The sequence below is a fragment of the Callorhinus ursinus genome, unplaced genomic scaffold (genome assembly GCF_003265705.2).
Source record: "Callorhinus ursinus isolate GAN/ISIS: 27379988/994484 unplaced genomic scaffold, GSC_fseal_2.0 scaffold1, whole genome shotgun sequence".
Taxonomy (NCBI): domain Eukaryota; kingdom Metazoa; phylum Chordata; class Mammalia; order Carnivora; family Otariidae; genus Callorhinus; species Callorhinus ursinus.
In genome coordinates this window covers 50459955-50483904 of record NW_027397063.1, presented here as the reverse complement: position 1 = coordinate 50483904, position 23950 = coordinate 50459955, and the positions used below count along the sequence as shown (strand labels likewise).

At 40.0% G+C, this 23950-nt stretch overlaps 1 protein-coding gene across 12 annotated transcripts in view; it reads right to left on the bottom strand.

Annotated features, from left to right (window-relative positions):
• SIDT1 (SID1 transmembrane family member 1) overlaps positions 1-23950 on the bottom strand; it is a 90427-nt gene that overhangs the window by 33779 nt on the left and 32698 nt on the right. For 9 of the 12 annotated variants that reach the window (XM_073893495.1, XM_073893508.1, XM_073893497.1 and 6 more), the window contains 7 exons: positions 18398-18443; positions 15923-16024; positions 15220-15303; positions 13361-13520; positions 12109-12180; positions 11595-11688; positions 1663-1706 (listed from right to left, as the gene is read on the bottom strand). In XM_073893495.1, the coding sequence (XP_073749596.1) occupies positions 1663-1706; positions 11595-11688; positions 12109-12180; positions 13361-13520; positions 15220-15303; positions 15923-16024; positions 18398-18443 (602 nt within the window). The remainder of the gene's footprint in view (positions 1-1662; positions 1707-11594; positions 11689-12108; positions 12181-13360; positions 13521-15219; positions 15304-15922; positions 16025-18397; positions 18444-23950) is intronic. The other 3 variants (XM_025874439.2, XM_025874464.2, XM_073893510.1) reach the window with 2 other exon arrangements.

Below are 23950 nucleotides of genomic sequence, written 5' to 3'. Positions count from 1 at the left end.
TTTTCTTTTCTTCTTTTCTTCCCATTCATTCATTTCTGCTTGCCACCTGAAGGGGGCCTATAGCTCTTAGTTAATTTTCAGAGCCTTCTTGATCTTGGACAATGATCTGGCTAAAGTCTCAGCTCTGTCCACCTACACTTCACTGTTCAGGAAACTTCTGAACACAGAAATTCCTTGAATTATCATTAAAATAATAAAATGTCTTCACTCATACAATAAAAATAACAGACCACCCTTTCACAGAGCACCAATGGGATCCAACTAATCAGGCTTTCTAAGTTCAACTGAGACCTAAAATAAGAGCAAAACTTGGAGAGCACTAGAAGAGAAAGGATGAGATCCAGAGAGAAGACAAATTCATTTACACATTTTATGAATACAAGGGAAAGTGGGACTTCGGATTTTAAAGACCCTAGAGCAGGTGTCCTTTCACAGTCTTTCATACTGCTAGTTGAATGTTATCAAAACCAATTGCCCGGGTGGCTGGAAAAATAAACATGCTGGCATTGAGGAAGACAAAAAAATCAAAGGAAGGCAGGAGAAGCAGCCCACCAGCAGAGTGAGAAATGTTCCTGATGGGTGGACAGGGGATCAGTTTGTGTCTTTCTAATATTCTGTGGGCTCATTTAAGTACAGAAAACACAGAACTAAACATCAGCTGCATGTGACTTAAAAATCAAATCTCATTTCATCATTCCTTTTCCAAATAAGCACTACATGCCAAAGAACTTATGAACACTATCTCACACTGATTTAGACTTTTCAAAAATGAGGACATTTACAAAAGGTATAAACTTCAGTTATAAGATAAATAACTCCTGGGGATATAAGGTGCCACCTGGTGACTATAGTTAGTGCTACTATATTGTATATTTGAAAGTTCCTAAGAGAGGAGGTCTTAAAAGTTCTCATCACAAGAGAAAAAAATTATAACTGTGTGTGGTGATGGGTGTTAACTAGACTTATCATGGTGATCGTTTTGCAATATATACAAATATCAAATCATTTGGTTGTACACCTGAAAATTATACAGTGTTACTTGTCAATTATTTCTCAGTTAAAAAAATGAGGACATTTAAATTTTTTTAAGTTTTGATAAAAAGATCAGCTAATCAAATTCCTTTGTTCAAATTATCAGAGTGGAGGAAAGGGCATATTACTGTGGTTGAATAATCAGTTACTCTGGATTTCCCAAAGTTATTATACTCCTTATTACACTAATTAGTCTCAAATATTTCCGGTTTTTAGCTACTTGAACAAAAAAACCTCTATCTCAATTTGGGAAAAGTGAACTCTGTATTAGAGTTGACACAATAAATTCTTATTGTTCACAAGTCAGTTTGGGGATAACAGTTTACATCCTAGAAAAGATTAAACTTAAAAAAAAAATGAATGGCTGATAAATGGGCTAGGGGTAACTGCAAGGGATACTCCGAGCAAAGGTTCTTAGTATGAGCTCCATATCTCAGTAATTACCAACTATGAAAACTGGTTCTCACTAGCTCTGCTTTCTCTAGAAAGACTGCTGATTAGATTACTCTGTGGGATAGGTACCAAGGGAGGGTTTGGAAATTACAAAAGGCAGAGAGACAAAAGAAGTACAAATGGGATGTTGCCAAATACTCAATATTATTTGAATTTGAAACCAGGGGTTTTTCTTACCATCACTGGAACCAAAGCTTCCATCAATGGATTTTCTTTTAAACCTATAAACAAGCACACACACATGATTCTAAGACAGTGAAATCCTCAGCATTTCACATTTATTCCCCATAGACTTTGTTGAAGATTTGTCTGCTAGGAACTCTTAAAAATGAGCCTTTGCATGTGGAGAAACTGGACCTCTGATACGTTGCTGGCGGGACTGTAGAATGGTGTAGCCACTTTAGAAAACTCTTTGACAGTTCCTCAGAAAGTTAACATAGGCTTACTGTATGGCCCAATTCCACTCCCAGGCATGTATCTACATACATAAATTCATTAATTTATTTTCAGATTATTTTTTTTCAGATAATTCACACATCATAAAATTCACCCTTTAATGTGCATATTTCAATGAATTTTAGTATGTCCACAAAACTGTGCAACCATCACTATTATCTAATTCCAGAACATTTTCATCACCCCCCCAAATTAAAAACCTACTAGCAGTCACTCCCTAATACCCACTCCTGTACATTTCTGACAACCACAAATCTACTTTCTGTCTCTGTAAATTTGCCTATTCTGGAAATTTCATATAACTCATACTATCTGTGGTCTTTTTTGACTGGCTTCATTCATTAAGCATAATGCTTTCAAGGTTCATCTATATGGTAGCATGAATCAATACATCAGTCTTTTATGATTGAATAATATTCCTTTGTATGGATACACCATGTTTAATTTATTTGTTTACATTTGATGGACATTTGGTTGTTTCCATGTTTTGGCTATCATGAATAACACTGCTATGAACATTTGTGTACAAGTTTTTGTGTGGATACATGTATGAAATTCTCTTGGGTATACCTACATACGAAAGTGCTGGGTATGAGGTAACACTATGTATTTTTTTTTTCAAACTTTTCCACAGTAGCATTATAGCAGGAACTACTTTATATTCCTACTAGCATTGTATAAGGTTTCAATTCTCCATGTCTTTACCAACTCTTGTTACATGTTTTCCATTAAAAATTACAGTCATGCTAGTGGATAAGAAATGATATCTAATTGTTTTCTTGATTTGCATTTCCCTGATGGCTAATGCTGTTGAACATCTTTTCATATGCTTATTGGCCACGGTATATCTTCTTTGGATAAATAGCTATTCAAACCCTTTGCCCAATTTGTTTATTTTTCTTTGTATCATTGGCTAATAAGAATTCTTTATATAGTGTGGATACTAGACTCTTAACGGATATATGAGTTGCAAACATTTTCTCCAGTTTTGTGTGTTGTATTTTTACTCCCTTGATAGGCCCTTTAAAAGTACAAAAGTTTTGGGGTGCCTGGGTGGCACAGTTGGTTAAGCACCTGACTCTTGGTTTCAGTTCAGGTCGTGATCTCAGGATTGAGAGATGGAGCCCTGTGTTGGGTTCTGTGCTCAGTGGGGAGTCTGCTTGAGATTCTCTCTCCCTCTGCCCTTCTCTCTCCTGTTCTCTCTAAAATAAAATAAATAAATCTTAAAAAGAAAAAAAGCACAGGGGCCCCTGGGTGGCTCAGTTGGTTAAGTGACTGCCTTTGGCTCAGGTCATGATCCCAGAGTCCTGGGATCAAGCCCCGCATCAGGCTCCCTACTCAGCAGGGAGCCTGCTTCTCCCTCAACTGCTCCCCCTGCTTGTGCTCTCTCTCTCAAATAAATAAATAAAATCTTAAAAAATTTTTTTTTAAAAATCACAAAAGTTTAATTTTGATGAAGTATAATTTATCTATTTTTTTTTCTTTTGTTACCTGTGCTTCTGGTGTCCCATCTAAGAAACTATTGCCTAATCCAAGGTCACAAAAGATTTACACCTCTGTTTTCTAAAGTTTTATAGATTTAGCTCTTGTATTTGGAACTTTGTTCTGAGTTAATTTTTTTAAAAGATTTTATTTTTTAAGTAATCTCTATACCCAATGTGGGCCCTGAACTCATGACCCAGAGATCAAGAGTCATATGCTCTTCTGATTGAGCCAGCCAGGCACCCCTTGTTAATTTTTTCATATGGTGTGAGGTAGGGGTAAAACTTTGTTCTTTTTCAGGTTGATACCCAGTTGTCTCAACAACATTCGTTGAAAAGGATATTCTTTTTCCATTGAATTGTCTTGGTACCCTTGTCAAAAATAGGATCATAAATGTAAGGGTTTATTTCTGAACTCTCAATTCTGTTCCATCAATTTATATGTCTTTCCACATGTTAGTGCCAGAGTTTTGATTATGTAGCTTTGTAGTAAGTTTTGATATCAGGAAGTGTAAGACCTCCAGTTTTGTTCTTTTTTTTTTTTTATGACTATTTTACCTATTCTGGGTCCCTTGAATTTCCCCAGGAATTTTAGGATCAGTTTGTCAGTTTCTGTAAGAAAGTCAGCTGAGACTTTGATAGGGATTGTTTTGGATCTACTGTAGATCAATTTGGGGAGTATAATCATGTGTTTTAGTTTCTGTTGCTGCTATAACAAATTATCACAAACTTAGTGGCTTAGAATAATACAAATTTATTATCTTATAGTTCTGAATGTCAGAATTCCAAACTGTGTCTTATGTGGCTAAAATCAAGGTAGCAGACAGGGCTGTATTCCTTCTAGAGGCTTCTGGTTATCCTGATATCCTGAGAGATTACCCTTTTCCTTGCTTTGTCTAGCTCCTAAACGCTGCCTCCACTCCTTACTCGTGGCCCCTTCCTCTACCTTCAAAAAGTGCAATGCTCCAACCTCTGCTTCCATCATCACATCAACTCCTTCTGCCCTTGACCCACTGTTTGTTTCCCTCTTACAAGGACCCTTGTGATTAGATTATACCCACATGGATAATCCAGAACAATCTCCATAATTTTATCACATTGGTAAAATCTCTTTTTGCCATGTAAAGTAACATGTTCACAGGTTCTGGATATAGGATGTGGTCATCTTTTGGGGGTCATTATTTTACTACACCATCTTAATAATATTCAGTCTTCCAAACCATGAACATGGGATATCATTCCATTTATTTAGGTCCTCTTTTAATTTCTTTCAAGGATGTTTTGTCATTTTCAGTGTACAAATCTTATATTTGATTTGTTAAATTTATTCTTAAGTATTTTATTATTTTTAAAAATATTTATTTTTTTATTTTAGAGAGAGAGAGCAGGGTGGAGAGGGGAGAGGGAGAGAGAGAATCCTCAAGCAGACTCCCTGCTGAGCGTGGACCCGCCCCTCCCCCCCCTGCCATGTGGGGCTGGATCCCAGGACCCTGAGATCATGATCTCAGCCAAAACCAAGGATCAGACACTCAACTGATTGAGTCACCCAGGTGCCCCAAGTATTTTATTATTTTTGATACTATTGAAAATGGAAATGTTTTCTTAATTTTATGCTTGAATTGTTCATTGCTAGTGTACGGAAATACAACTGGTTTTTGTATATCTCATATCCTGTAATCTCGATGAACTCAGTTTCTTTTTGTAGGTAATGAAAATTAAATAGTGGTGATGGTTGTTGCAACAGTGAATATACTAAAAACCATTGAACTGTATACTTTAAAAGGGTGAATTTTATGATCTGTGAATTATGTCTCAGTGAAGCTATTACTAAAAAAGCCAGGTATGTCATTTGGAAATGTCTGTCAAACATTGAAATGTGAATTACTGTCTCATGTCAAATGAGCCTCTCTTTTGGATGTGAGGTTGGAGTCAGGGAGGAGGAAAGTTAGGGGCTAGACATGGTTGTGCTTTGGTACATGGTGCTCTTATTTACTTTCAGACGGCTACTCTAGAAGTTGCACACTCCTGATCCTGGTATGTTTGGTGGAAGAATTTCTCTTCATACCTCTTTTGTTTTGACACAGCAAACTCATCCCTGCCTCAGGGCCTTTGCTATTGTTCTCTGTCTGGGCCACTCTCTCCCCACATCCTCACATGGCTGGCTCCTTCTTGCTATTAAAGTCTTGCTTCTGAGATATCTTCCTTGCTGAACAAATCAAATCTAAAGTAGCTTCCCCAATCCAACCATTCTCTATCACACTGCAATGTTTTTTTTTCTGCCACTAGCTGAAATTATTTGCTTTATTAATTGTATGTGTTTCTCCTCTGTACAATATAAACTCTATTAGAGCAGGGATCTAGACTGTCTTGTTCGCCACTGCATCTCTAAACTCTGGGACAGAGCCTGGCACATAGGAAATGATAACTAAATATTTGTTGAATGAACAAGGCATATTATTAAGGAGAGCAGTTACAATTTGGCCCAACTGTTCTAGCTGACAAATGAGGCTTTGGCAAAGTCCTTTTTTTTAAAAAAAATAAGTTTAAAATTTTAATTCCAGTATAGTTAACACAGTGTTATATTAATTTCAGGTGTACAATATAATGATTCAACAATTCTATACTTTACCCAGTGCTCATGATGGTGAGTGGGCTCTTTAATTCCCTTCACCTGTTTCACCCATTCCCCCCACCCACCTTCCCTCTGGTAACTTTGTTCTCTATAGTTAAGAGTCTGTTTTTTGGTTTGTCTGTCTTTCTTTCTCCCCCGTCCCTTTGCTCATTTGTTTCTTAGATTCCACACTTGAGTGAAGTCATATGGTCTTTGTCTTTCTCTGACTGACTTATTTCACTTAGCATAATACTCTTCAATTAATGCTATTGCACTTTTTGGGTAAATACCCAGTAGTGCAATTACTGGATCATAGGGTAGTTCTATTTTTAACTTTTTGAGAAATCTCCATACTGTTTTCCACAGTGGCTGCACCAGGTTGCATTCCCACCAACAGTGCATGAGGGTTCTTCTTCTCCACATCCTCGCCAACACTTATTGAAGTCCCTTTTTTTTTTAAGATTTTATTTATTTATTCATGAGAGACAGAGAGAGAGAGAGAGAGAGAGAGAGAGAGAGAGAGGCAGAGGGAGAAGCAGGCTCCCAAGGAGCAGGGAGTCCGATGCGGGACCCGATCCCAGGACTCTGGGATCATTACCTAAACTGAAGGCAGACGCCCAACCATCTGAGTCACCCAGGCACCCTTGAAGTCCCTTTTTAAAACAATCCTAGTGATATTAACTGGCAAGCAATTACGTGAACTCATAAAAGATGATGTGTTTGTACTAACAGGCTTTAACCCACATTTGCTGTAGGTTATAGAGCTGACAAAATTCTTCAGTAGAGGAGTTAAATGATTTAGAAAACTAGGCTGAGGCAGGCAGTATCCCATGAGCAAAGGAGAAAATAGTAAATGAGAACTATGCCAGATTGATTACAAAATGGCTATATCTCCTCTTGTATTCAGCTCCTTAAATCGAAAGTTGGAGTCTGTATCTTCACCTCTTGAATCTAGGCTGGCCTCATGACTTGTTTTGACTAATAGAAAGGAGAAGTGATATCATGCCACTGCTGAACCTACGTCTTAAGGAGGCCTTGCACTCTTCTGCCATCTCTCTTGGAGATACAATAAGCCAGGGCCAGCCTGCGGGAATTTGAGAGACCAAGTGCCGCTGAGGCTGGTCTAGGAGAGCCACCTTCTAGCTGACCTGCCAGGTGATTGCACTCTATGACCACACCCAACCGAGATCTCTGAGCCCAGTCTGGATTAGCCACAGCATCTGGCTGACCCAGAGATTTGTAAGTAAACTTAAATATTACTGTATGCCACTGGAGTTTTTATGGTTGATTTTTATGTAGCATTATTGTGGCCATAGATAACCAATACAAGAATCAAGGGAAGGATGAATACTCTCATGATTGTGCAGTTTGAACTCAATGTCTGGCAGGGTGGTTGGAAGAAATGAACAAGAGAACATATATCCAGATGTGGATGGAACTGGAGAGTGTTATGCTGAGCGAAATAAGTCAATCAGAGAAAGACATGGATCATATGACCTCACTGATATGAGGAATTCTTAATCTAGGAAACAAACTGAGGGTTACTGGAGTGGTAGGGGGTGGGAGGGATGAGGTGGCTGGGTGATAGACAGTGGGGAGGGTATGTGCTATGGTGAGCGCTGTGAATTGTGTAAAACTGTTGAATCACAGATCTGTACCTCTGAAACAAATAATACATTATATGTTAAAAAAAAGAAGAAGAAGATAGTAGGAGGGGAAGAATGAAGGGGGGGAAATCGGAGGGGGAGACGAACCATGAGAGACTATGGACTCTGAGAATCAAACTGAGGGTTCTAGAGGGGAAGGGGGTGGGGAGATGGGTTAGCCTGGTGATGGGTATTAAAGAGGGCACGTTCTGCGTGGAGCACTGGGTGTTATACGAAAACAATGAATCATGGAACATTACATCAAAAACTAATGATGTAATGTATAGTGATTAACATAACATAATAATAAAAGAAAAGAAAAAAAAGAGAACATATATCCAGTGTTTGGCCCAGGGTGTGCACATTTATTGTAGTGGCTCCTTAAATACTTTTTGAACGGATTGTGGCTGGGAATGGGAGGGGAATGGGGTTTAGGTTCAAGTCAGTACAGCTAATACTTTGGATTCTTAGCTCCCTGAGGGCAGGAGCCATGTCTCTTATTCATGTTTCATCCTGATTTCCTAGCATGTACTACAAACCCCAGATATATCAATAATAAAGTACAGGGAGCTCATCAAGCAAATGGCATTATGCTCCAGGACTGGCTTCATTTGGTTTTGTAGAAACCTTTGTTATTTCTGCTGAGTTCAATGAGGGAAGAGTTCTGTTAGTGTTTTCCCTCAGTCTATCCTCTTATTAAGAATGCCAAATAGTTCTTATGTCTCCAGATTTCTATTTTCAGTTTCTCTATATTTGGAAAGAATTTATGCTTGTGCAATTGACTGTAGCAAAATAAGCTGGCAGCCAGAGGTTTCAACAGAGCCTTCTACCTCAACTTGCAAAAGCTGTGCTTGCTTCTGTAGGCCGAATGACAACTTTAGGGAGATTGATATCCAGCTCTTAATTTTTTGTCTGTTGGTATGTTGATTATGCATGCTGTTAACTAAAGAGGTAAAATCCTATCTTCTAAAATTTAAATCATCAGGCATAGAGACGATTTTCCTAAGAGAGGCAGAAGAGATGAATTTCTTTTTCCATGATCTTGGAGCTCATCTGAGTCAAAATGGAGAGCTTTTTGGGTCCTTTCCCAATTGCATCCATGCCAGGGTGCCAGACTTTTGGTTTGGCCTCCCTGATCAGGACTGCGCTCCCTCACATGCCCTGACCACTCCAGACCCGTCTTGACTAGCCTGCCAGGCTCTAGAGCCAGGCTGCCTGGAAATCCAAACAAATCCCAGGTCCCTCATTTATTGGCTATGAATTTTTGGTTGAACTGCTTCAAAGCTCTATGCCTCAATTTCCTTAACCATCAGGTGGTGATAATACTAGTACTCATTGTAGGGCATTAGATGAGATAATCTGCTCAGAGGGCTCAGCATGGTGCCTATTAAATGTCAGCCATTATGATCTAGTAAATTAAGTAGGCTGATAATCAGTTAATGTATATACTTTCCAGATATATTTGCCTATACACTAGGGTTTTTGTTTTTAACTTTTATTAGAAAATAACTTCAAATTTACAGAGAAGTTGTAAAAATAAGAATAAAATATAAAACACCCATATACCCTTTATTTAGATTCACTTATTGTTAGCATGATACCCCATTTGCTTTATCATTCTGCATGTATATAATATGTGTGTGTGTATATATATATATACACACATTAAAAAATATATATATAATTTTTTGAACCATTTGAAAGTAAGTTGCTTATGTAATGAACTGTGATTCCTAAGTATTTCCATTTTTTTAAAGTAAGCTCTATGCCCAACATGGGGCTCAAACTCACGACCCTGAGATCAAGAGTCTCGTGCTCTACTGACTGAGCCAGCCAGGCGCCCTCAATACTTCCAAAGAATAAAGATATTCTGATATTCTCTTCCTTAATCACAGTATCGTCAAATTCAGCAAATTTAACATCAATATGATACTCTTACCTAATCTGTCTGTATTACAATTTTGTTAACTGATCCAATAATGTCCTTTATAGCATATTCTTCTTCTAGCAAAAGATCCAGTCTGAGACCAGGTGTTGCCTTTGGTTGCCCATATCTCTTTCGTCTCCTTCAATCTAGACCATTTCCATGGCCTTCCTTTGTCTCTGAAGACACGTTCTAATAGAATGTTTGTCATTTTGAGTTAGTTCCGTTTTTCCTCAGGATTACATACAAAATACGCCTTTCTGGCTGGAATATTGCATACGTGGTGCTCTCTCCTCAGAGTGTCTCATGTGGAGGCACACAACATCCATCCATCCATCCTTGCTCACATTAATTTTGATCACCCAGCCAATCCTGGTTTGAGTTTCCATTGGAGAGTCACTATGTTTCCCTTACAACTAGGAAGCAAATCATGGGGATACACCTTATGGCAGTGCAGTACCTTGATTCTCATCAGATTTCCCTCATAGTTTAGTATCCACTGATGATTCTTAATCTATGCAAAATGATGATTTCCCACTGCCAGCACTCCTTCCATATTTTCCAGTCAGCCTTTGGCCTTCTGATATAGGCAAGAGTCCTCCCTTAACACTGTCAGCATTTGCTAATGGCTCCCTTCCCTAATGCGAACTACGTGGTTGGTGCCTTTGGATTTGTATCTGGAGGTATTTAGGTCCTCCCTCCCTCCCTCCTTCCCTCCCTTCATCAATTTGGATTCACAAATTTCTATTTTTCTCAGTAGTTTATAAATTTATTATTCTTAATTATTTTGATGCTCAAATTGTGCCAGATATGGCCAGTGGTAGTCCCAGGGTTTTAAAATTCAGTTTCTCGACGGAAAAGCTCTGTGAGGGTCACAGAAGAGAGTTATTTTTTGAATCCGAGCTAGGCCTGTACCACTGAGACAGCTGTATTACTGTGGTAGCCATGAAGTTTTTCACCAATGCTGTGAGCTTGCCCGGTAGTCTGAAAACTGTGTGCTGAAAGCTCTGTGCTTTGTTTTCTTTGTGTGTTCAAGACAGGAATGGACATTTGTTTATTGTGGGCCTTCTGCCATTCTTTTGTAGTTGCCTGGTACAGAATTCTCAGTGTTTGGGCCTGCTCAGAGATGCAAGGAGAAACCGGGGCCCTTTTTATTAGGGGCTCCAAACTCCTGGGAAGGGAAATTGTCTTGGTCAAATTACAGTACCATCATCTCCTTTTTTTCCTCTCAAGGGACATTTTACTGGAAAATCGATGCTATAGTAGTAAGAAAGCAGCTGGTAATATAGTACCAAAGCACATCACTCCTGCTGTTTATTATACCTCGAGATTTATTTCAGGCATTAATTTACTTGTTGATGGAATATTTAAAGCTATTAATGGAATATTTAATATGTTTCTCCATATTGGGAAGAACTCATCATTTCCTACATTCCATAGGATTTACAGGATTTCCTGGTCCAAAAAATACCCACGCTGTCCTTCTGTTGAGGTTTTATTAACTATGAAAAGAACTAACACTCTACCAGCACTTACTCTGTGCAGGACATTGATGTAAATACTGCAGTTACACAATTCTAGGAGGGAAATTGTTATTATTATTATTTTTTAAAGATTTTATTTATTTATTTGACATAGAGAGAGAGAGAGAGTACAAGCAGGAGGAGCCGCAGGCAGAGGGAGAGGGGGAAGCAGGCTCCTTGCTGAGCAGGGAGCCCAATGTGGGGCTTGATCCCAGGACCCTGGGATCACGACCTGAGCCAAAGGCAGTGGCTTAACCGACTGAGCCACCCAGGCGCCCCTAGGAGGGAAATTATGCTCTCATTATGGTGAGTAGGAAACTGAAGCACAGATTAAGTAACTAGCCCAAGGTCACACAGTTGGGGTTGAGGTAGAGTTGAATCTGGTCAATATGGCTCTAAAGCCTAATGCTCTAATTCTTATGCAGAGAAGGCAAAGGGGGTTAACATTTCTTGATACTCTTGACTTACCTGATACAATGAACAAGAATAAGAAGTACGAATCCAAAGTAGAAGAAGAGGAAGATGACGAGACTGATAAGAATGGGTTTCATATCAACAGATCCTGAGGGAAGAGAAACAACTTTGGTCAGGGTGTCCTCAGGAGAAAAGAGGACCATGTTTGGGACAGGACAGCTTCAAGGGCCCATCTCCATCATACCCATTCTGAAGTCCTAATATATTTCCATTCAAAGCAGCAAAGCTGCAGGAGGTCACTCAGACATTATCCACAAATGGCCACCTTTCACACTCATGAGTTCCCAGTGGAAGGTAGGAAGGGACTTCCCGTATACAACTTCACAATTGAATTCCCTCTCTTTCTGGAAGAGATTTAACAAAATGCTTTGATTCTCTCTTCTATCTCTATGGTAAATACCAGTTTTTTTATGATGTTTCTCTGGAGGGATGGCATTAGCTTTGATGCATATGATTGACTTCCTCACATAGAAATTTTTCTCCTTTGAATCTTAGAGGCAATACCGACCTTTAGTGGAAGGAACAATGGTCACTTTAAGGTTCTTTGTTCGATGTAGATTCCAGGTTTGGTTCTCCTTTTCTGGTAAAAAAGAACAGGCACAATAGATCAGATATTTGGTTCTTGGCCTCTCATCTGAACAGTTGTTCAAAAACTGTCCACAATTAGCTCTGGTTGTTGAATTTTCTTGTAGCAAGAACTAGAGGAAAATCTAACCCCCAAAGCTACAAACCATCTAATACCCCTTTGGGCTAAGCTTTCAATTTGGCCTTTGCTTGGGTGCATTTTGATAGTATTGAAGCAGTGAGACTGCAGCCCCCCTTCTGGAGTGAAGAAGGCTCGACTCATCCTCTGCTATCCATGTGGCTCAATATGCCACAGACATCTGAAGAAAACAGCTACTAAAATAAATGCTGTCTCATCTTTTGGTTTGCACTATTCCAGCCAGTGAAAATTTGTTTTTTGTTATATAGTCATAAAAGGACTTGTAGTTTACCAAAGGACAATGGACACCAGCAAAACTCTAGACTATATAATTAATAGATTAAAGAATACATAAGCAGAAATTTCACCCAAATGGCAAGAGAACGATGTATACTCAATAGTAAACACCCTCTGTGTTAATCACATGTGGCTCATCAGCTGCTGGGGGGAGGGGTCTGTGTTTTCAATCAACAGCCTATTCCATTCCCACAGTAGTTCCTACATAGTTACCCATAACCATTTTTACTATGCCTAAGAGCTCACACAATCCCTGTCATGGGGACAAATTGTCCACTTTGCTTTCTTACCATCTTGCCAGGTATAAAATTTTGGCAACTGAAATTGAGAACTCTGAATTTTTCTCGTACGTCCTTGTGGAAATGATGACTACTGATATATACAGTGGCTATATACAGTGGCTCATTACTGCTGGCTACCACACTGATCTTAGAAAGTGGACCTTGATATGCTGCATAAAATCACTATTATAATAATAGCAATTATTTGTTGAGTAAAAGGCCAACTGAGTGAATAAACCTCACATGGTCTGAGGGAGCAGAAGTCTTCGAAAAGATGTAGGGCACTAAGTGACATTCTGTAGTATCAACAATAGCTTTAGACTGATCATTTTCTTCCTTATATATTTTTTTCAAATATCTCTCAGACTGCCTTGCAAGTCACTGCTGATGACCCTCAGTGAGGCCACTGTGAGCTTTTGCCTTCCCTCCTATTCCATTTCATTAGGTTTTTCTAAGTAGCAAGCATTCCTATCTCTTACCCTGGATAAAGAAAGATCCTCCGCAGGTATAATCTTCAGGCCTTATCACAAATACCACGAAGAACTGCTCGCTTGGAAAATCCTTCTTCTGCATAAGATAGAACAACTTGTGATAGCAAGAAAGGATAGCAAAAGGGGAGAAAATCCATGGTGGTGTGAACTGAGAGGAAAGAGAAGAAAAATGAAGTTCACCCCTGCCCCCTAATTTCTTAGAAACAACCTTCAGATACCCATGATTTACTCCAGATTTTATCCACAATAAAATAATTGTTACATACAAAAAATTCAAGTAGATACACTATTCTAATTTCAATCTATCTTGTGTCCACTTAGGTGCTTAGAACTGTAATAGGTCCCATGTAAAAAATATGTTAACAGCCTATGTTTAATAATTAATACTTGTATATTATGTTTTTAAAATTAGCATACTTTAGAGTGTTTTAGGTTCACTATATTAAGCTTTAATTATTTAAAAATCTAATGACAGGGGTGCCTGGGTGGTTCAGTTGGTTAAGCGTCTGCTTTCAGCTCAGGTCATGATCTCAGGGTCTTGGGCTCAAGCCTGAGTCTGGCTCCCTGCTCAGCGGTGGTGGGGGGATTCTGCTTCTCCCTCTCCCTCTGCCCTTCCCTGCTCCCTCCCCGCCATGTGTGCTCTCTCTCTCTCTCTCAAATAAATAAATAAAATCTTTAAAAAATAAAAAATAAAAATAATCTAATGATAAATGACTTTCCTAAAAGTCACACAGCCACAATTAAATAATTTAGGTTAGGGATGCAAAGATTTAAGTGAGGCAATCTGAGTTATAGTCCTGGCTTTAACTTTCTCTAAGTATACTTCTCTGTATCCCAGTCTCCTTATTCATGAGTGAACAAGAACAGATATTTGGCATATCAAAATTGAGGCACTAGGAAATTAAAGCCTAATAGGGCTTTTTACATTTGATAGCTAAATTATAATTAACCTCTCTTCATTCCTTGTTATTTAGTAAACAGTATCACCTTACCCTCGACAACAGACCAAGTTGTAAGTAACTTAAGTAAACCCACCCTAAAGACAGAGACAGAATCTCTTTGAAAATCTACTGACATGATATATGTTCATTTTTGCTATAAAACTGTCATTGAAATAATAATTTAATTACAAATGACAAAAGGGCAAACCGCTATACACATGTGGTCTATATTCCTTTGAACCTATCCATTCTGTCCAGAATGGAAGTCCTTTTTTGGTTACTGTTATAGGTATACAGAGTATTAGAATATGTTCGATTCCTTTGAATAGATCAAACTTCACGCTAAATTGGCATCCCCCAATGAGGAGATTGGCATCTCACCTTACCTCTCTAAGCAATCTGTCAGATATATGTTCCACTGCATCATGGGTTCCTAAGACTTCCCAAGGGGAATGGCAGAGTAGCATTGTCCACCATGGCCTGGGCTTTGATTTCAGGAGTAGTGATCTTTGTTTTATTTTATTTTACTTATTTTTACTCTTATTATTTTAAATTTTATTTATTTGAGAGCAAGAGTGAGAGAGAGAGAGAGCACGACTGGGGGATGGGGAGGAATAGAGGAAGAGGGAGTAGGAGCAGACTCCCCACTGTGCAGGGAGTCCGATGCGGGACTTGATCCCAGGACTCCAAGATCATGACCTGAGCTGAAGGCAGATGCTTAACTGACTGAGCCACCCAGGTGCCCCACAATCTTGATTTTAAAACCAATCATAAAGGAAAGATATCCAAGGCACACAGTGAATGATGATACCTTCTGGATGCTGGTCCAACAGGTGACCTGACTGTGTATTGTGAATAAACTGTGTATTGTCATTGACAATACTGACCACAGAAGTGATGTCTCACCTGCAGTGTGATGGCAGCTTTCTTGGTCATGGACTGATAGACACCATTAAATTCCACATTGTGGTCGAGATCATGCACTGGGCACTGTGATGTGCATGAAGGATAAAAAAAAGAAAGCATCACTAAAGCCATACTATACACACCACACATTCCTCCTGGATCACAGAGCAAGGGGTTCCTTACTAAACCAAAAACCAGGAAACATTTTCTCCAAGAAAAGTCCCGCAACAGTGCTCCTAAAACTTCGTGCCTTGTCTTCTAAAGTTCTCTAAAGTTCACTTTATATCAAAGAGAACTGAAAACATTGTCTTAAAGTGTACAACACCTTTCCCATTTTTTATTAACACATTATGAGACAGAAATGGCCTATGGTTACAATAAAAATTGTAAAACCTAGAATAAACAGTAGGTTTCCATGTTTCTTGTGCAGTCCACGATTTGGTCTTCCATATTCTTTGTTATGATCCTCCCTCCCTTCCTTCTTTCCTTCACTTATTTTGGTGAGGAGTCCACTAGTCTCCATCTCCCCAAATCAGTGTCTCCAAACAGATGATCCACTTGTGTGCACAAGATACTGTTTTATTTAGCAGTTTTGCAGGCGATGCAGGGTAAGAGGATGACATGGTCCCCACCCTCCTCTTTCATTTATCCTGGGACAATATTATGCTCCATATTGAAAGGTTGACAAGTTGTTAAGACTCACCATGATATTCTGGACTGAGACAACAGAACATGGATAAGCCATTTCAGACCTGACTTTAATAATAACTGAGTCCACATCATCAGGAAATTTGTATAGAAAATACTGAGAATAAGAAAAAGAAAGAAATGATTTGTTAATATTAAAGAATGTTTACAGTTATGAACTCAAACTGGTTTTACAATCTCCATTAATTCAGTCAGCCATTCATCTCACATATATTGAGCAACTGCTGTGTGCAGGGCTCTGGGCTCTGAGCCAGATGTTAGGCATACAGCAGTGAACAAAACACGGTAGCCATTTTAGGCAATGTTGTCATTTCATTTGTTAGCATTTCTTTCTCAACTAAACTTTCGTGTACTTCATTCCAGTTTCTGCTTAAGAAGATCCCCCCAACCCTTTGAACTAGGGATATTCAAGATGTAACATGAGACAACATTTACTTCTATGTGATCATTTTGAAATAGGAAGCTCCACACTGAAAAGCAGATAAGCCTGTTCTTCAAGATTCTTAACAACCTTCCTTTAGGCAAGAATTACCACCAGACCTACCCTGCCCCTAGACTTCTTGTTAAAGAATCTGTTTCCTGGCTGGCATATAGCCAGACAATATTTCCATTCAAAGATCAAGCACTACTTCTAGCGCCTTGAAATATGTTCACAATTTGGAGCAGGCTGAGATATCTTCAAAATGATTTCTCAGGTATCATCAGAATCAGGAAGTATTTATAATAGAAAGAAGTTATACCAATTTACCTAGATTAGATTATGAATCCACTGTTTGTTAACCCTGATTTTTAAACATGTTGCCAATAAATGAAGAAAGGAGACTTCTGTCCAATAATTATAAATGTGGTAACTGCTTGAGAAGCTCGACATTAAGATTTTGAGGACACCAGCCAAAACAAGCCCAATATCCTAGGACTCTAATAAATCTATCAGTTGAAAGCAGAGGCAAAACATGTTAAAACTTAATTCTGTATTCCAGCGTCCTCTTTACTAACCTTATACTGAGAACCAGAGCAATAAAAATATAATGTTGTCCAATAATCCACAGCCTTCCGATGGGGGAAAAAATAACCTCAAGATTAAGGAGTGTCATTAACGCTGTAGTTTGGAAGTCTGTTCATGCCTTGTAACAGATGGCAACACTCCCAAGAACCCACTTCATTTGGACCTTTCATTTTGGAGCTTGATTCAAATACATATAATACAGGGCTCTTCCAAAGGTAAATGCTCTGGAATTCTCAAAAGGGATTTTTGGTTCTTAGGAAAGCCGAACTTAGTAACTCAAAAGCATTACTGTGATCACCGTTAGCAATAATGAGTATCATATATATTCCTAGGTACTATAGGAGTTGGTTTTGTCACTGGGTGGCAGTATATATGCACTGTGGAGGCTCTCACTGATGGGAAATTTAGCTCTTAAAAGATGTGTGGGAGTTGGTTCATACAGGTTTGGAGAGCTGACTGCACACATCTCTTCCCAACTCTGTATTCAAGGACGTCATGTTGGCAGCTTGAGATTAGCCAGAATACAAGTATTTTCACCACAGAAATGGGCAAATGCTACAAATCAGGAGTTTCTCGCTGGGAACTGGTTGTTAAATATTTACCAGCATATAAATGTCTGTAATTGAATTACACCAGTATCCATATATATGTTAAGCCCAGTTTTAGCATATCCAAAACAAAAAATTAAGCAGCCAGGTATGACCTAAGCTGTATAACAGCCTGCAGAAGATTTACAAAAAAATATCAGGACATTAAATAAATCTGTTATAAACTTGCTATTGCATAGACTTTCCTCTTTCAGAAGCCAAGAAAGAAAAAGGAAGGTAGCTAGAGGTGTCAACAGAAAAGTGGCTTAAATCAAAGTTTTCAAGAATTTATTCTGTTTATGATTATGGTTTAATGGAGAACACAGCACAAATATCTAATTCTTCTCATGTCAGCATTCCTGGTCTCTCTTTATGACAGGAATAACTAATTTATTCTACCCATAACACTGTAGAAATTAAAGTCTGTCTTGTTTTTATTGCATTTCTAGGTCAATTAACTATTTGTGTACCTGTATTGTGTTTTGCCTTCTACTCCCTGGCCCCCCAGCACCCATTTTGATTACAAGGTCCATGAGGGCAGAAGTTGCATCTCTTTCTTCTTCACCTTGTATCCCCAGCACCTAGGACAGTCTAATACTGTCTTTGGTGCATAACAGGCACACAATTTGCTAAAAGTTGAGCCAAGGAACATCTGCCAACAGATGTCATGCCTCCTATTTCATACCAACTAAGGTGAAAAGATTAAACGTTGTGTCTAAAATCCCAGTAATATGAACAACACGCCAAAAATGTAAATATATCACAAGTTGTAAAAAGTCAAGGGCAACACCGCATGCTGACTCTGCCTATTACCATGGCTTTTTGGAGGGTATTGTCAACAGGTAGAATCATGATAACCTTGAAACCCTTCACTTACCTGAGGTTGAGAGGGGCTGGCAGTGAAGTGAAAGGCAACATTTGTCCTGAGAAATGTATGTGGGAGAGGGAAAAGGGGGAAAAGTGAGAGAGAAGCTAAGTTAGCAAGCAAAAATGATTTCTGTAAAAGAAAACCATCTGAAAGTTGATGTAAGGAAAGCCTTATCCTTTGTGAAATGAGTTCTAGTCCCATCAAACTGACAAAGTAAACAGCATGAAGATTTGGTTTCAGCTCTCAAGAATGACAAAATTGGGAAGAGGATCGATTTTATGTCTTTATATAACCATGATGTCATACCTATAAAAGTAATTACTTGTTTGCTTTTGCAGACACTTTTGCCCTTTGGATTCTCTTAAGGTTTTACAACCAAGCACAGGGTTTGGGTGTCAGAAGCGGGCTGAAAAAGAGAGGAAAAGGCTTGAGGTCCTTTTTAGATAATGTAGGTCACACTACAAAATAATTTGGATGCATCCATGCCAAAAGATCATTATTTTAAACGTGGTGAATACATCATCACCATGGGAGGGGCTCTGGGGCTAGAAGCATACCCTTCCTGCCTCCAAGCACTTCTCCATTTGCCTGCCACACCAGCTAAAATTCCTGTCCAAGACCGTGTCCTCTTCAGTTTACGCACTGCCTTCTAAGGCCGTCCTCTAAAATGCAAATACCACCAAAAGAATACAATGAAGCTGTTTTCTATCCAGTTGGTAATTTACTGTGAACTATTTTTTTAAAATATTTTATTTATTTATTTGACAGAGACAGAGAGAGAGCACAAGTAGGCAGAGAGGCAGGCAGAGGGAGAGGGAGAAGCAGGCTCCCGGCGGAGGGCCGGGAGCCCGATGCGGGGCTCGGTCCCAGGACCCTGGGATCGCGACCTGAGCCAAAGGCAGCCGCCTAACTGACTGAGCCACCTGGGTTCACCTTATTGTGAACTATTTTATTAGATATTTTTGTTCTTCTGTGAAAGACAGCCTGAATCCTGCCCTGAGGAAAGGCAAGTGTGAGGAGCTTGTGGGAAGCACACCCTTGTAGTACAGAATGCTGGCTGGCATGAACACACGTGAACCGGGTTAAGAAGCTGGAAAACACAAAGACAAATTGGTCTTCTCTACAGTTTTGTAAGGGCTGTTTTTGGCCTTTTGCGCTTTCTGGCTCCTGCCTCATCTTTAGCCGTGAAGATCACTCACACAAGCCCACTGCATTCTCAGTGCTGGCACCTGGGGACAAGTCTGTCCCCACCCCGCCAGTCTGGCCTGCATTTCAGGGAACCTGAACCTGAACTTGTCCTGGGGCCCCTTCCCAACTTCATCCCTTGGTGCTCCCTAAAGAGTCTTCCTCTCCACTAATTTTCCTTTGATAAAAGTTAGAACAGTTTAAAAAACTTTACTGAAGATTCCTTTATAAAGGACACGTCAAAACATTTAACAAGAAGTTTATAATTGGAGGCGTTGTTTAGAAGTCATAAAACTTGAGTGCTATTTCTAAATTAAATGACCAACAATTTTAGGCTGTTGGCAGACTGGGCACAGAATTTAGCAATGGGTGCAATTTTTTATGTAGCTACTCCCAACAGAAATGATCAGTGTCAAGGACTGCTTCTGTTGAAGCGCATTTCAAGACTTGTGGCCCAAAGTCAGCTAAAGAAGCCAAAGTCAGTGTCAAACCCAGTCGTGTGTTAACTCCTGAGATTCCAAGACCAGAGTCGGGACCCCTGTGCTGCGTGTGGCTGGGGGGCTCCCTCTCAGCAGTGTGGTGTCATCTGCTGTTACCAGGGCAACACGGGGCCTGAGTTTGGTTCAGTTGCCAGGTCAGGGGAAAGAAAAAGACACGGATTTTCTTGGCTAGCAACAGACAGCAGGAGATTTCAGATGCAACGTTTTCTTTGGCCAGAAATTTCTCTTGTATACTCCCTTATCATTTGAATTCCAGTTGTAACACTGAATGTATGGGCATCAATATGATTTTTTCCCCTTGTTCTTCATGTTTTCCTTACTGGTATAATACATACAAACCTCAAAACCATTATTTTCTTTAAGACTATAGCATTTAAGTCCTCTCTACAGAATCAACAGTGTATGCAAAATAAACATTGTGTCTGTTGTAGATGAAACATGTCGCTTCCTTCCCCAGGGGGCCCTGCCACAGGTTGGGGAAGGTTTATTTATGAGTCCTTAACCAGTAGAACAAAGCTAATTGAGACTCCTGCACAACTTTAGAAGAAAAAAAGCATAAAATCTTCAACCAACTGTTTAAACAAATTGAGCACAGGAAACAAATGTTTATTCGATAAATAAGAAAAACTCAAAGCTGACTTTGTTCCCTTGTTTTGCTTAGTTTGGAGGGAGAGGGGAAGAGAAAAGGACCAGATGGCGTCCAGAGAGCTCAGTGTGCAGATAAAGGAGACAGGAGAAGAACAGTGAGAGGAGACATCCATCCAGGAGAGTAATAAAATGGAAGAACAAGGAAAGGGGGATGGAAAGAGAGGGTGGGTGGGAAGAGAGGCAGGGATAAAAGCTAAGTCGTTTTGGGGGTGAGTACCAGAGAAGACTGTGAGATTCCCGGCATCTTCTTCATCCTGTGATAGCCAGCCCCTGGCACAGAGCCCAGTGTGTGTGCAAAACCCCCACTTTGTTGGCTGAAGGAAACGATGCCCTATTATTCACTTGGACTATCGACTTCAGAATATCATTCCCTGTTATCTCCTTACGGCCATCTGTTACGAACTCCCTTCGCTCACCACAACCCTTCCAGCAACCTCTGATCACGTGTGACCTTCCACTTCATCGCTCCGGTCTGAGTATAAACTCTGCATGCATCCTTTCTTTCCTTCTCTGGGACTCTGCTTCTATAAAATTCAACGTCCTATGAATTTTATACACCCTTGGCTTATAAATATATACTAATAGCAACCACTTTCAAAATAAATAAAAAAACCCCCACCCAACAAAATGCCTCCCTTTTCTGTATCTTGCTCCCTTGATGTCATTCTCTATCCTCCCTCTCCTTCACCAACCAGCTTCTCAAAATCGTATTCTGCTTTCATCCCTCATTCATCTTTTCCTCTCCCCACGGCTGTCAGGATTCTTTCCCCACCATCACCCTGAAGTTGCCTTTGCTGCAGGTAATAGTCACCTCCTATTTGCTAAATCCAGTGACTTCAGCCTTAACTTTACCTCTCTGTGGCATTGGATCTGATGACCAGTCCCTCTGGAAACTCTTTCCTCCCTTGCGCTCTGTGACACCTGCTTTCCTGAGTTTTCTTCTGCACCCTCCCGCACCTCTGCTATGTCTGCTCAGCTTCTTTTGTTTTGTTTTAAAGATTTTATTTATTTGACAGAGAGAGACACAGCAAGAGAGGGAACACAAGCAGGGGGAGTGGGAGAGAGAGAAGCAGGCTTCCCGCCGAGCAGGGAGCCTGATGAGGGGCTCGATCCCAGAATCCTGGGACCATGACCTGAGCCGAAGGCAGACGCTTAACGACTGAGCCACTCAGGCGCCCCTGCTCAGCTTCTTTTGATAACTCCTGTTTCTCAGACCATCCCTTACATAAGAATGTTACCCGCTATTCTTGATCTCATTTTCCTTAGCCACGTACCTTATATATATATATATTCAGTTAAAAATCACATATATGTTCAATGGCCGCAAAACTCACAAAAAAATATCAATGAATCTTAAGTCTCCCTGTCTAGCCTGGGGCTATCCCTTTAGCTCCCGTCAGGGAAGAGTGATCGTCTGCTGGACTTCTGTGCTTGGCTGCCCCTCAAACACTTCAAACTCCACAGGATCAAAACGGAATGTGCTGTCATTTTCCTGATCCCGACCCACTATGGCTCTTTGCTAGTAAGCCTCACCAGACTTCTGACATCATTGTTGGAGTCATCGGGGACTCCCTTTTTATCAGCTTCCACATTTAATTGATCACCACGTCTTCCTGACTCTATTAATGTATAAGTAACCCGGATGTACCTGACTCACCTGAAGTACGATCTTTGCCCAATATAGCATTCAATAAGAAAAAAATTGGAAAAGTAATGGAAATCATTATTGTAGTCTACCCCCAAATACCGAAGGGTGATCACACAGTATGAGACATGGTAAAAGGGTCTAAAAGCCTCCTCACTTACCCATTTCCTCAAAAAAATCTACTTTTCACAGCATCGTAGCTGTGTGATTTCACTCAAAAGCCTCTCAAAACAGACTCAAATCCCTACTTAGAAGGCTGGAGGAGGGTTGAAGCCTGCAAGTACTCACGTAGGACTGTATTTTTTATTCTGCCGCATGTATTTTTTTTTAATTTGTGGATTATCCCTATGTATATTACTTGACTCTTTTTCTCCCTTACAACTTTGTTGCTGCTATAGTATGTTCAGTTCCTAATCATTGTTTATTTTTCTCTATTCAAGTAACTTTTTATTTTCTTATTTGTCTCTACCCTCTCCTCTCTCCAATTCATCTTCCGTGTGACTACTAGATTCATCTTTAAAAATAAGATTTGTTTATTTTATTGTGTTGCTTAAAAGCTTTAGTAGCTCCCATAACCTGAAAGGTGGAGTTTAGGCACCTGGGTGGCTCAGTCAAACATCTGACTCTTAATTTTGGCTCAGGTCATGATCCTGGGGTCATGAGATTGAGCACTGTGTGTGGCTCCATGCTCAGCAGGGAGTCTGCTTGGGGTTTTTTTTTCTCCCTCTCCCTGTGCTCTTCCCCCTGCTTGCGTGCATGCTCTCTCTCTAAAATAAATAAATAAAATCTTAAAAAAAACCCAACAACTCTCTAGCGCAGCATACAGGATCTCAAAGATCAAGGATTAGGCACTACTACATGTTTCTCTGTGCTGTCTCCTGTTATTCCACCTCTGGCACTGTGTGGACCAGCCTCCCTGAAGCACTTCTACTCAGGCTGCTATCTGTAATCCAGAACTTTCTTTTGAGCACCAGGCTGCTGTATATCCAACATTCTACCCAACATCTGCACTTCAAGTTCAACATGTCCCAAAGTGAACTCACCATCTCTTCCTTCCTTCCTCAACCTTCTCATTTCCTCAGTGGCACCACCATTTACAAGGGAAGAGGCCATCTTTGACTCTCCCATTTCCCTCACTCTTCATGTCCAATCAAGTTTTGCCAATTTCATCTCTAAATTCTTCAGTTCATCTCATTATTACCTTGACCACTGCAGCAAGCCTTCTAATTTCTCTGCCTCCAGTCCTGTCCCCTTCAAGTCCTCCACACAACTATTACCACCTAGACAACTACCTTTCTTCACAACCCGTCCAAGCTCCTCCCACCCCATGATCCGGTGCCTGCCTGCCCCTACATCCTCGGGCTCTTCCCTGTCTGCAACTTCACGCTCTGCCTCACAGAATGCTAGGTCACTGGAATTTGGGAAAATGAGTGGTGGCAGAGGTGCATGTGTGTGTGTGTGGAGGTGGGTGAGGGATAGTAAGATGGCAGGGAGGAACGCTTTAAGGCAGAATTTTGTTTTTAAGACTTGATTGAAATAAATAAATGTTTCATGGAATTGAGAAACATATTTAGGGCAACATAA